Source organism: Nestor notabilis, unplaced genomic scaffold (genome assembly GCF_000696875.1).
Source record: "Nestor notabilis isolate BGI_N333 unplaced genomic scaffold, ASM69687v1 scaffold30844, whole genome shotgun sequence".
Classification (NCBI taxonomy): Eukaryota; Metazoa; Chordata; class Aves; order Psittaciformes; family Psittacidae; genus Nestor; species Nestor notabilis.
This window is the reverse complement of record NW_009925663.1, coordinates 22,528-37,210: the sequence shown is the minus strand read 5'-3', so window position 1 is coordinate 37,210 and position 14,683 is coordinate 22,528. Positions and strand designations below refer to the sequence as shown.

The 14,683-nt window shown below is 46.2% G+C and overlaps 1 protein-coding gene across 1 annotated transcript in view; it reads right to left on the bottom strand.

Annotated features, from left to right (window-relative positions):
• The window catches only part of ZBTB46 (zinc finger and BTB domain containing 46), a gene marked incomplete at its 3' end in the record, with an annotated part of 30,958 nt that overhangs the window by 1,733 nt on the left and 14,542 nt on the right, over positions 1-14,683 (bottom strand). Inside the window, exon 3 of the mRNA XM_010013159.1 lies at positions 8,842-9,123. Within this exon, the coding sequence (XP_010011461.1) occupies positions 8,842-9,123 (282 nt within the window). The remainder of the gene's footprint in view (positions 1-8,841; positions 9,124-14,683) is intronic.

Here is a 14,683-nt window from a genome sequence, read left to right as displayed (position 1 = left end):
TGGCCCCCGGCGGGAAGGGGCAGGGCAGAGCCACACCGGAGCTGTTCCCTCTCTACGAGCACAAGGGCAGCAGGACCCAGCCAGTCTCTCATCCAGCTCTCCATGGGAAACAGCTTTGCAAGAAACTCTCCGAATCCACCTTGTGCACAAGCAAGTGTTGCTCATTTTGGTCTCCCTGAGATGCAACAACACTACGAGTAAGAACTTCCCTGAACACCTCCAAAGATGATGTGGAGAAGCTGCTTTCATCCTCGCAGCCATCTCTCTCTCACATTAAGGAAATCAACCCTACAATGCTGCAGCTCGAGGTGCTGGCAGGCAGTGCTGTACTCAGAGCAGCTGGGAAGCACCACACTTCATTACACTACTTTCACAGTTACTATAATCCTGTTTTGCATGTAAATATAGAGCAAGAGATACAGAAATATTTAATCTTTTTGAAAAATATCAGATTTTCATACAATAAAAAAGGCATTACAGTAAGAGTACCCTCCAGTGACAACCATTACTGATTTTGTATGCACACCCTAAGCCACATTAGATCTGCTGTGTAAAGCCTCCTCTCCTCAGTTTCAACAACGTCACAGTCTGGCTAACTTACATGACATAAAGTAAGCCAGGAAAACCTACAGAATTCCTGAAAACCACAGCCATGCTCCAGTGTATCTTTTAGAAAAGGTCCTAAAAGTACTCAGACATAATGTCAATAAATACACAAGCCTTAAAACAACATTCAAGCCCAAATCAGGTCCCCTGTTGCACACGTGAGCAGGCAGTGTGGTTTTCTCTCTTCAATGCATAGAAACCCAGACTTTACATCAAGCTTACAGGGCTGAGCACCCCAGCACTGCCACAGCTCCTCATCTCAAGATGAAATGTCTGACTTGTCTAACGGACAGAGCACTAGGCCAGAACTCAGCAGCCTGAATTCTATGATTAAGTCTATTGCTACCACACTCAACAAGCTGAGGTATGCTATTTTCCCAAAGAATACAAGGAAAACATCACCATTTCTTTTATAAAGCACTTTGAGATCTACTCATAAGAAGTTTGAGGTTGTATAAGCAAGCACACAGTATGATCACACCAGTAAACCAGCCAAAGTGCCCATTATGTGGAGTGACCCAAGTTATCTTTGCACACAAATCACACGGTGGCTGCAGTTACACAGTGCCTGGACCCAGCAGGTTATCCCCTACTCGGCTTTGGGGAGTTACTCACTAATATTACACCTGTGATAGGTTTATTTGCAGCATGAGAACAACAGATCAAGTTGCTTTTCCTAGTTTAAGTGTCTCATACACACAACAGTAGCTACGTGTGCTCAGGATCCTCAGTTTGTCCTACACTGTCCCAAAGCCTGAGCCCATCCAGCAGGGCAGAGCCTGGGTAACACGCTTCCACGTGGCTACTGAGGTTCTTCCGTGTACCACAGCCCTGGCCCCAGAAGAGACAGACACAAGCACTCGAGTGCACAGACATAAGGTGCCTGTTTAAGTCTGTCTTGGCTCGAAACAGCTTGGCACAGTTAGGACACTGCATCTTCTTACAGTGCAAGTGGATGGTCTTCTCGTGCCGATCCATGTTTGATTTCAGAGTGAAGGTGGCAGGGCACTGGGAGCACTGGAAGCGGGAGAGCGGACTGGGAAGCATGCTGTCAGTGAGGCCAGGCCGGGGGGGGCAGTCAACCAAGTCCAATGGGAAAAGCATGGAGAAGGCATGCTCATGGATGTGCTCCTTCAGCTCTTCAGCACGTTGGAAAACCCTCCTGCAGAAACCACACGTCAGCCTCTTGGCGAGGCTGGAATCCAGGGAGAGGCCATCAGTGGCTCCATCCATGTCTTCAGATCTGGAGAAACTCGTATCTGGAATAGAAATAGAGACACACAGACAGATCAGTGTCTTCTGCTGTAAACTAGTGACAGTTTTAAAACAGAGTTTTCTCTCCACTTACCTGAATCAGAGTTATCAAACTGCCAAAGTGCTAAAAGTCCATCGTAAGTGGCCTGCAAATGGAAAGTATCCTGGAGTCAAGGCAAGCATTTACAAGAACACATCCCTGTAGTCAGTGCTCAGAGCCCCATCTTACCTCTGCCTTCACCCCTTCTTCAAGGGAGGCTCATCACTTCTCCTGGCCACCGATCTGCCTTTACAAAGCTCTCACTCTTGAAGCAGCCAAGTTAATGGGTTGGATTTTGCAAGGTTTGGTGTTTTGACGAGAGTAATCAACATGCCCCTTCAGGTCCTGGGTAACTGCTCAGTTCCCAGTCTCACTAAGCATCCATAGCTCCCACTCTGGCCAATGCATAGAAAATCTCCAGCAGATACAACGGAACTGGGGAGTCTTCCCTTAGCCCTGCACAGCTTCTTCTTTCCCCATAGAAAAGCCAGTAGAAACCAAACACCTTCTGCAACAGCTCCCTTTATGCAGTGCTCTCTGGCACTGCTGATCCAAATGCTAAACAAGAGGTGATTTTTAGGTTTCATACAGCATTTGCAGGGTGCCAGCGTGTGGCAGATGGCAGCCCTCTATGGGGCAGAGGCGTGATGCAGCCTGGGCAGGTCTGAGCAGCTCCCTTTGCTCTAAAAGTGACTGCAAAGGAAAATCTGTGTTTCTGCCCATTTCTTTAACGGAACTAAAGCATCATTCCAAAATACAGAGACTAAGAAATGCCACAGGAAGCTATGGATTTCATGTCAAGAGTGTAATACAGAAGGCAACCTGCTCCTATTGCAATTTAGATAGTTAGAAGAAATCTAACCACAAAACACCAGAGGTGGGCAGTGGATAGCTGTGGTCTCAGCTGTCTTTATGCCATTCTTATCTTCTTGCATGCTATGTTTTGCAAACAATAGGATTTACACTATAAGGGCACGTATACTTCAAATCCATACAGCTTTGTGAATGCAAGATTTGTTGAGGAAAGGCACAAAGGCTAAAATTAGGACAGCACCAGCCTTGACCTCAACAGACTTCCTAGTTTTAAAATACCCTGTATTTAAAAACAAAACAAGCCTAACAGATCAAAGTATAAGGTGTTGGGTTTTACAAAGTACTCCTATATCCTCAAACCAGGACAACCTAAACCAGGCAGAATTTGGTTAAACAGACACCTTTGCACTTCAATTTGCTGGCATTTCCCCCCCACGATCTTACCTGGGTGGAGGAAGGCACCTCTCCTTTTGCCACGGTTTCTGGTGACATGTCACCAGAGGAGCAGATCTCGGGGGGGCTCTGAGTGGCAAGGTGTGATGAGGGCAGCGGGGGAGATGGTGCTTCCACTTTGCCATCACATTCGCCCCTTGAACGAGTCAAGTTGGTGCCAGGCCCTGGGGAACACAGGAAACGAGTCTCACCCACGTGCACCAGCACCAGCCGGTGGCTTTACACCAGGCCTCCAAAGGCAGCGCTCGCAGCGTGTCTTCCATCAGCGGGAGGAGGGGATGCAGCAGGACACTGATGCCAGAGGCTTTGATGTGTTTGCTGTGTTAAAACCAGCCTCCCCACCCGAGTGCCTGGTGCCTGTGGTGGTGTCACACCGTGTGGCACCGTCACTAAAGAGTCCACGGGGAGAAAGCAGCACAAATATCCGGAGCAGTCACATTGCTGAAAGACACCTCTGGGAGAAGCACTGTTTCAGACACATTTCAAGCTTTAAGTAACATACACAGAGACTTCATTCTACTACGAACTCGCTTGAAACTTGATGGCAAAGCTCCAGATCTCCAGATTTGACCACGGTGTATTTATTATATCCTGTCAGTCCTTGATCTCAAAGTGCTTTACAAAAGATGGGGAAAAGTATTGCTTTCACTCTCTGGTGACCAAGCATGGAAGTGCAGATATTTGTACAGAACTATTCAATTACACCTGACAGCCAATAGATTCCAAAAACCTACCGTAGATTAAAAAGGAAAACACCATTTGTCTTCCTGAAACAGAATCTGTTGCAAGAGTCAATCTGTAGCAGCAGTCAAATGGTAAATGCTCTCCCACAAACTGCCCTGCTAATCCACAACACATCGACATACAAGTAAGGAGCATGTAATCGAGAGCAGCAGACGTTACAAACTGTTAAACAAACCTTAACAACCCCCTTGACTCAACATATTGAGCAGGTCATTACTTCCGAAAGGCAAGCAGGCAAAATCAGGAGCAAATATGGCATGAAAGTAAATACATTCCTATTTAAAGCACTCGATGCCCTAAAGGCTGGTTTATTTCTGACACAAAGGAGCCTGATTGAAACCTTTACGGATACAAACCCCACACTTTAATGCAGCTACAAATAACAAGTCGAAGTTTATTCTCTGTCCAAATACAATACGCTGTGATCTGGGGCACAACAAAGGTTTCTAAACACCAGCAATCCCAAACCCAACTTTGGATCAGCTCTCAAAGGAAACTCTGCTCTTGTGCCCCAAGCTGGATGTTTGATGTGCCTTCCTCTGCTTTGATCACAGATTGAGATCTTGCACGAGTTGGTTAAGTCTATTCAAGTGAACAAGACTTCACGTTTTCGTGCTGGTGCTGCTCATCTGGGGCTGTTGTAATTTAAAGGCAGGACAACAAAATGCCAAAACCCCGTAAATTCAAGACAGGAGAAAAGTGAATTCATCAGTATTTCCCACTAGAAACTGGGACCAGGAATCCAGCTCTCCACAGAGTCCCTGCCTAGACATCCACACATCCCTGTTTGAACATCCCACACTGATTCCAACCTCTTTGTTTGCACTGAAGCTACACACGGTGAGCACGGAGAACTTAGAGGCATCTCTGGGTTGCACTTCCTCAAACAAAGGGTACTTTAGCACACAGTAAAATAAGCCAGAGGGGTCTGGCTGGAGTAATTCTGTATTAGCACCTCTAAAGAGTTACACAGGTTCCTAAGGAACTACATGCATCTGAAAGCAAAGGGAGGAAGAATAACCTCCATCACCCACCAGGAGCCACAAAGACGGACAACACAACAAAGCACAAAGCTGATTTTTAAAACAGTAGTTAGTATTTATTTGGTTTCAACAACTGGAAGTAACAGAGGAGGAAAACCCCACATGAATGACCCACAAGTTGTACACGAGAATGCAAACAACACCTGAGTTTACGTTTTGTCCCACTCCAATACTGTGAGAAACCTTTCTCCCCTCCTAAATTTCTGTTGAAATGGATTCTAATGACAACTATTTTAACTTCTCAAGCAGAAATCAGTCAGCTTTGCATATGGATGATGCCCTGGTTTGACAATATTCCTATGAATATGGTATTATCTGGAGAGGAAACTAAGGAAAAGAGAATGACAAAGGTTATTACAGTGTTCAAAATCACACCCATTCTCCCGGAAAGCTTCATGGACCATGTACAAAAATTCCATGTCAAACTGAACCCCTTCAACTCCCTCTTGGGGCTGTTGACCGCTGGGTAAAATGTATTCCCTCAACAGGCAGTGCCAGTGGAAGTGGTTGGCTCCAATGAACCACTACCTAAAAATAACATATTAGCCGGTTTGCCCAAAGAAAAGGGCTCTGTGTACCATGTAATCACTTGGCCAGCAAGCTTCATAGGAATTGCTTCTATAAACAGTTGCAGTTGCAAGAGGGTAAACAGGAAAAGCCAAACTTAGACATATAAAAAAGTAGGCAATGTACTATTCTGGAAGCGTGGAAGAATCGTCCTTCAGGGGAGCCCAGCACCCCAGAAGGAGAACAAGGACATGAACTGACCAGCTCGTTTGCTATATGAATATTAGAAGTCTCATTCTCTTCATTATACTTGGCAAAAGCAGCTAAAACCAGTCAGCTAAAGCCTTTGAGACTTTTGTAGCTGTGGTGTAACCATCCTGAACAATGGTACCAAAGTTCAGTACCACAAGTGACGTAAGACACACGTTCTGAAGCCAAGGAGCTCAGGAGGAGAAGCTGGAAACCAGCATGGAATAACCTGGTTTTTACAGACACAGCATGAAACCTGAACCTCTTAGAATGGCTTATCTGAAAGATCCCCAACAACAAACTGGGCAGGTTCAGTAAGGAATGGTTTCCCAAGACATACTCAGGGTTACCCAGGAGTAACTTACACGGTCTTTTTTGCAGCAAAACCCACATGTTCTTTAGGTTTCCAACAAGCACATGAACAACGTCAGTCTTGATCATACACCATGAACATTGGAGTTCTCAGAGCCCTTTGGCTGCAGGTTGTCTTCAACTGTGTTACCCAAATGGCAAGACACTTAAATTTCCCCTCCATATTTTAAATGAGTTGGAACTGATTAACTTTAGAAATGCTCCACTTGTGTTTGACTAAATCATAGTGATACAACACACATCCCAGGTTTTGTTTTCCATCAGGAGAATGTTAAGTCATTTCACACTTCAAATGATCATTACAATATACAATGAATTAGGGAAGAAGCACGCAGGGTAAAGTGAAAACTTTGGGGTTCCCTCTTTTAACTTCTACAACAGTGTGAAGTCTGCAGAAGGAAAACTGAAGACTCAACATATACAGTGACCTGCAGGAGAGCAACATCCCCTTTAGACACAGCTCATCCCAGTTTCACCACGTATAATAAGTACGCTCCTCAGCTCTGTCCACTTCCAGTGTTTCCTCCAGAGAAGACAAATAAACCCGAGCGCTGCTCCTTGAGTCAGTTACTTACTGTAGTGCCTCACAAGTGCTCACAGACAACCCAGTGACAGCAGTTAAGGTTAAAACCACACTTTTTAAACTCCAGAGAAATTGAGCACTTCCAATTCTTGAAATGAGCGTTTCCTTTTCAAATCTGACAGATGAAACCTGTGCTGGTTTGGATTAAAAAAGAACTAAACCCTTTTTCCTTTCCCTGTGCTCCTGCCTGCTCCCCCCACCTTTTTTTTCTTAAATATAACCCAGGACTTTAAATGACTCAACATCCTCAAATTGTGTTTGAAGTAGAATGTGAAAAACACCTACAAAGCCAGCGCCAACCCAGACTGTGCCTTTAGATCTCCAGAACCTTCTTACCCCTCACTTTACTGTCGTTTTATACACTGAGAATTCTCATTAAACTTGATGTCCTATTGTATTCATACTGACCACTTAAAAGCAAGTGAGTCTTAGAGCAGAATGTCTTTTTTAAGTGATTAAAATGAATTGATAACTGAGTTGGAATCAGATGAAAGTAAAGTATGTCCCTTAACTCCTTCCTCCTGTAGAAAGCCTTGTACCAAGCCACAGCCTCATCCATGCTCTGGTGTGAGAGCTACACACCAAGTGACCTGTCTTCTGTCTGCCTCATGCAATTCACTTCGCTCCCATAAAGATGAGATCACTGGAGCTGAGCTGATGAAACTGAAGTCATAGTGAGAGGAGAGGAACACAGGGACCTCAGACACAGGCTGGAAGGACCTCCTGAGTCACTGCACCCCCTGATGATCTATAATTCAGCCCCATTTCTAAAGGTACCAAGGTTTATCTTAAACCCTGTTGGTCTCCTGCCATCACCACGCCTGTTCCCAAACTCCACTCCTCAGCTGGTTGGGCAACCTCTAATTTCCAGCCCAAATTTGACCATCTTCTACTCATTTGTCTTTATGCCAAGTGGTGCTTCAGCTTCTAAGTAAAAGCTAAAATCCTGCAGTGAAAGAAAGATGATGGATAGAGGCAGCCCTGTCGTTACCAGCATTTAGCATGACAGAGATGACACCACTGACTCAGCTGTCACGAGACAGAGCTGAACCCACGGTGCATAAATCACCCTCCTGAGCTGCCCCCGTGCCGGTGCCAGCTGAGGGCACTCTTCCCACTGCACACAAGCCAGAGTCTGAACTGCTGCACAGGGTCTTTGCTGCTTCACTGCAACAAAGGCATTTTCAACCCAGAAGCCTTGTTTGAACCATCTAAATCTGATTTAACTGGAGATCATCCAGTAAGAAAAGCACTGTGGAAGGAAGAACACCGCATCAGCCGTTCCCCAAACACTTCAGCTGCAGAATAAGGTACAACAACTTTATCTTTTCTAAGTTTAGAAAGATCATTTAAAAAATAGTTTTACTGTTCAGACTGAGAAGAGTAAAGAGATACTGAGACGGCCATCACCTGGTGCAGTCATTTCCCTTTATCGCACAAACTCAAGTGACCAGTTGGCCACTTGGATGGGGCCTGGAGCAGCCTGCTCTAGTGGAAGGTGTCCCTGCCCATGGCAGGGGCTTGGAGTTACATGGGCTTTAAGGTCCCTTCCAACCAAACCAGCCTGGGATCCATTCTATGATCCTATAACCATTAAAAGTTACCTATCTTTTGCCACTGAGATAGTAAAAGCAAAATAAGTGAACTTTTAATCCTATTTAATTGGTTCATTTTCTCAGTATAGATTAAAATAGACCTTTTCTGCTGGAACCTAAGATGCACTTAGGTTAGTGCACTCAGTTAAGTTCCTAAAACTACAAAAAGTAAAGATCCTGCGATGTACAAACCCACAACTGTTTCTGCAGACCCAGGAGCAACAACAAGCCTGTCAACATCAGTCAGTTTGGGATTCAAATCCCTTGGAGCTCCTTCTTCTACCATCAGGACTCAAATACTTTCTGTTTTGTTTGTAAGGAACATCGTGCAAGTGAGTAAACCAGAGATTTGAGGACAAGCACTACACACACACACAAAACACTTTCTTCAGCAGTTAACATTCAAGTTGGATCAATACCGGGCACAGTTTCCAAATTATATGGAAAGTGGGATTAAGCATGATGTAAAACTGCAGATAAACATATCACTTGTAATGAAGAAGACAGTGCCCTGTGATTCCCTCTCGCAAACCACTTCACGTGAAGTGCCAATAAACAGAAAGTAGAGAAACACAAACTTACGAGAGAGGGAGTGGGTGCCTTTGGGTAGGTACTCGAAGAGCAGAGAGCTGTCCTCTCCCAGCATGTCAGCTTTCAGGGACAACAAGCTGTTCTTACTCATGAGAGCCGCGCGCAGGTTGGCCACGGTGGCAGCCTGCAGCACATCCTCCTTCTCGGGCGTCAGCGGCTGCGGGATGTAGGTGCCCTCCCCGGTGAGGAGCGCTTCCTCCACGCTGCCGTAGGGCTCCGGGCGCTCCACTCTGCTCTCAGAGCTGCTGGGCTCCGGCACCGTCACCTCAGCACCTGCATGGGGAGAGATGCTGTCAGAGAGGGAAAAGGATTCCCGAGATGTGGCACATCGCAACTTCAGCACCGCGCGCCACGGAGGGAGGGCAGAGAGAGGTGCACGACGTCCCCACGAGCAGTAACTGGAGAAAACATTCATTATTCACTTCGAACTATGATTTCAGGATATCTGCTAGTGCTGAAATTACATTCACGTGTTTAGGCGTGGAATTACAGAGTGGTTCAGGTCGGAAGGGACCACATCCAGCTCCAACCCCTGCCCCGGGCAGGGCCACCTTCCGCTAGAGCAGGTTGCTCCAAGCCCCTGTGTCCAACCTGGCCTTGAACACTGCCAGGGATGGGGCAGCCACAGCTTCTCTGGGCACCCTGTGCCAGCACCTCAGCACCCTCACAGGGAAGAGCTTCTGACCAAGAGCTCATCTCAATCTCTCCTCTGGCAGGTTCAAGCCATTCCCCTTGTCCTGTCCCTCCAGGCACTTGTCCAAAGCCCCTCTCCAGGTTTCTTAAAGATCCACTCCATGATGCTGTACTGTACCCCAGCATCTCTCACTGTTAAGTTTTTGCACTTCCTTTAAAACCAAAAACCTTTAAAAAACAAAAAGCCTCAAAGCAAACAATAAGGAAAAGCCAATCATTAGTTGAGTCCTCCTACACCCCGGAGATGGAATACCCCAGGCTGAGGGCTGCAAACGCAGCAGCAGCAACTATGTGAGCTATCAGAGATGTTCTCTCTTTAAAGCAAACCATTTTCCCTCCTCCACCTGTGTTTTGCTTCTTTAATCTCCCATCAGCAGTTTTAGTACATATCAGCTAAGCAGAGGGATTCAATTGTTTTGAGTTCTTACATATTTTGTCATCCCTCTGTTCCAGAGCGAGAAGCTGACAGGTATATAATATACATTTTTCTAGATGATAATGAAGTTTGGTTTAAAAACTACTGTTTCTGCAGAAAGGGAAGTGAGGAGACTTCAAAAAACTTACAGAAGGTGGCAGAGAAGGTCAATTCTAACCGGTTCGCGTGGTAACAGAACAGCTTTATCCATCACAGCTGTGACAATACCTCTGCTCCTCACAGCCTCCGTGGCAAATCCCAGCAAAGAGCTCGGGCCAGGAAGGGTGTCTGTCAGCAGCACGGTGCTGCCAAAGGAGCAGGAGGCAGTCAATCACCCCGTGTTTCCTCCCAGCCTCTTCCCCTGCCAGCTCCAGATGCTGATTGACAGTTGCCAGACCCGTTGCTGCCTGCTGCACACAAACACTAATTGCTAAAACACACGCAGATTAATTGTAACCACAACAAGACGGTAAATGCTCCTCAAAAGCCCAGAGTAGTGACAGGCAGTGAAATAGTGGCTTTAGAGCTTCCAGTATTTATAGCTGATGTAAGCTAATCAAACACACATTAAGGCAAAATAAATATCTACTTAGTCACGTAAGTACCGAAACACAGTGCCCCAAACCCCCAAAACTCACAAGTTCCTCATCTCAGTGCCTCCAAAACCACTTCTCACTTTTCTCCAGCACACAACTGCTTTTAACAAGACTGAGGGAAGAATTCTATGAATCAAAAGCTCCCGTCGCTTCCCACTAATCCAAACTGTTTACTACAGTGCTGCAGCCGTACGTAAACCAGTAGTAAATGAGCTTCTCTTTTGCCATTAGTCAAGCAAAGAGTCACGTGGAGGCCCCCAAGCTCCATCCAGCCTCTCCACAGCTCATTCCTCACCCTGCTGAGACAGTTGCAGTGACTGCCTGGGCTCCAGCCCCACTTGCAGGGAATCCTGCTTGGAGCAGGGAGCTGAGCAGGGATTAATGCTGCTCTGAACCACTGAGCTCATTAGTCTCTTTAGCAAAGAGTTATTTTGCAGTTATTCTATTACAACAGATGACTTTCCCAAACACAGCAGATTAGAGAGGCTTTATTAGCTTGCTGGCTTCAATATTTTGTTATTTTTATTTATTTTCAAATAAAACACCAGGCTGATTTTTTACAACGCTGGCAACAGTATTTGCACACATCTCAAACTCCAAAAGCCATGTTAAACCAGTGAAGTCCTTGCCTACACATGAAAGCCTAATGTAAAGGGAATACCAGAAACCTGACTGGAATCATAGACCACAGACTGGTTTGGGTCAAAGGGACCCTAAAGCTCCTCCAGTTCCAACCCCTGACCCGGGCAGGGACACCTTCCACTAGAGCAGGTTGCTCCAAGCCCCTGTGTCCAACCTGCCCTTGAACACTGCCAGGGATGGGGCAGCCCCAGCTCCTCTGGGCACCCTGTGCCAGCGCCTCAGCACCCTCACAGGGAAGAGCTTCTGCCCAAGAGCTCATCTCAATCTCCCCTCTGGCAGGTTCAAGCCATTCCCCTTGTCCTGTCCCTCCAGGCCCTTGTCCAAAGCCCCTCTCCAGGTTCCCTGGGGCCCCTTTAGGCACTGGAGCTGCTCTAAGGTGTCCCCTTCAGGAGCCTTCTCTTCTCCAGCTGCCCCAGCCCAGCTCTCTCAGCCTGGCTCCAGAGCAGAGCTGCTCCAGCCCTCGCAGCAGCTCCGTGGCCTCCTCTGGATTTGCTCCAGCAGCTCCACGTCCCTCTTGTGTCAGGGGCTGCACAATTTAAGCCTTAAGGGGCTTCAGGAGAATGATCACCACCATCCCACCAGCATCCTCTCAACCCAACATCAGTGGCATTGTCAACTAAACCAGTCAAAGCCTCCATCCGCCTGCGTTTGTGGACACTTGCCAAAGCTTGGGGTGACAGCAAGATCCCACAACTCTCTGGAGCTAATTAAAGAAACACTGGATAATCTTCTATCCTCCTCTTATGTAGAAAGCACACTTGACAGTCATAAACAGTAGAACCCCCAGCTAAGTCCACCAAATACTTTCCCTCCCACAGGCAAACACGAAGCAGAGCTGGCAAGTCATGCTGCTCGTTTTAACACATGTAGGAAGAAAACACATAAAAACCCCACAGCAAAGCTTGTGTGGAGAGAATGTTCTCTCTTGACATAAATGTGTATCTGGAGCTTTGGACAAGGGCCTGTAGGGACAAGACAAGGGGCTTGGAGCAACCTGCTTAGTGGAAGGTGTCCCTGCTCACGGCAGGGGTTGGAAGTGGACGAGCTTTAAGGTCCCTTCTAACCCAAACCACCCCATCATTTTATGAACATCACCACTTCTCCCACCCCAAATCCTCATTCCTGCACCCTCCCCTGCTACTCCCTCAGCTGTACCATGACTACGTGTGTAGCTGTGAGGTGAACTCGAGACAGGAACTTAATACGTTATAAATAAACTGGTTTGGTAAGAAAAGGTTATATTTAAAGCCCGAGCAGTTCCCACTCCGGATCAGACATTTGCACCGGAACAACTGGAGGAGAGCGTGGGGGGCACAATTCAGTACCAAGGGAAAGTGGGAGCCACTTAAAACTCTGCTTTTCATTCAAGGACACCGCCAAACCATGACCTGAGCTGAACTCATCAAGAGAAAACTCGGGTGAAATCAAAGACTTCAGTTTCTGAGGTGGTTCTACCTGTTTGTGTCAAGTACCTATAGAGCTCTGCCTGAGAGGAGATTTCAGCTGTCATTTCAAGGATGATGTTTCTCCTGTAATTTGAGGAAGATCTGGCTTCATCTCCTTCTGCGCAAAAGACAATGAAGTTTTAAACTTGCAGAGAAAAAAGAACAAAAAGCTTTAATTTCTTGGTGTTTATTTCCTGGGAATAAAAGAAAAAGGAGCACTTGGGCTGGTAGGAAATGACAATCTCTTACCAGTTGCTAAATATAACCCTTGCATCTTCTATTGCAGATACCCCCTTCCTTTCTAACAGAAATCCTTCTAAAGTGTTTCACAACTCCCTGTTTGTTCAGCAAACGCAGTGTTCTCCCACGCTCTCATGTTTACACACAGACGTGATGCCATGAGCTGCGCTGGGTTTGATCAGCACTGGTTTACAAACATAACAGTATACACGTGGCTAGAATAAACGTGCACAGCATTCAGCATAAGCTCCAGTCTCACAACCCAGGAAGCTATCAGGCAAAGAGAGCTGTTTAACCACAACATATATGATCCTTAAGAACTGCCTAAAAGACTTAAAGTTCTTCCCTGTGAGGGTGCTGAGGCGCTGGCACAGGGTGCCCAGAGAAGCTGTGGCTGCCCCATCCCTGGCAGTGTTCAAGGCCAGGTTGGACACAGGGGCTTGGAGCAACCTGCTCTAGTGGAAGGTGTCCCTGCCCGTGGCAGGGGTTGGAAATGGGTGAGCTTTAAGGTCCCTTCCAACACAAACCACTCTGTGACTCTATGGTATGTTCATCATAAGTGTTTTACCAACAGAAACATCCTCCTCACCACCTCTAGAATGCTATTTCTGAAATAAACCAGGCTGTTCTACACAAATACAACCCGGTTTTACATGGGTATTTCTGCAGTGCTATGTTACGAGCACAACTGTATCCCCATCAGTGTACAAATACCATCTGGAAAATTCCCTCCACTCCTCCAGGTATCTGAAAAAAAACCCCATATATAAATTTTTCTCTCTTTCCTGCGCTATTTGTTTTTGTAACTCTGAATCAAACTCTGCAGATGTTTTTCTGTGGTGTGTGTCAGCAAAAGGAGCTCCTGGCTCCAATCCCAGCCGTTCACTGCTGCTCTCCCACTGCTTGTTACTGACCCCAACTCAACTCTCTGCAGGGCTACAGAGTAAATCTGGTCAGAGAACTCATCTTCCCCAAAACATGACACTAAACACCCCATGAGAAATGGTTACATTGGATGAGTTCAGTTTGAAACTATTCTAAAATGGGATAACCAAGTGGTCCTTGCAGGAGCATTAGGAATGCCTGGGCAGTGCAGAAATACCTTAAGGCACACTTTATTCCCCCCAAAATGTGCAGGGAACCACACAATAGCATCAGACTATCACTTCAACAATACTAAGGTTGAGTCTAAGCTTAACCTCTTTAAGTCTGATACCTCCTGCAGTAAAAGGACTGATTCTATTCCCTGCTGCTCCTTGGTAGAGTCTCTTGCTACACATCTGCACATGAACAGACACCAACGTGAAGGGACAGAAATCTAACACTCAAACATCACATTAAATAGGAACGCTCGTGATGTGACATGATGCAGAGTTACCACCTTTGTAAAACCCTCAGAACAAATAGTTAACTTTTAAAACAAGTGCCTGTAAGAAATGCAGAGTAAATTAAATAAACCCTGAGACCAACACAGCAAAGTCAGGTTTGGGTTTGATTCCTGCATCTGCAGAAAGAATTCCTACTAGGTTTTAAGGCAAAAGCAGCTCTTCAAATAGGGAAGTGAACGTCCTGAACGGTGCTGATTGCAGAGTAGAATTCTTTTTATGTTACAATTCTCAAACCTTCTTGATTTCTCACTTGTAGTTTCAGTAAAGAAACAGAAATAGGGTAAATTTTTCATGCGAAAGGCTGAGATGTCTGTAAAGATGAGCTCAGTGCAGCCCTGGCACAGGGAACAAATAAAACACTGAGAAGGGCACTTGAGAGAGGGGAAGTGCCTCAGATCTCTGGAGTTAAAGCAG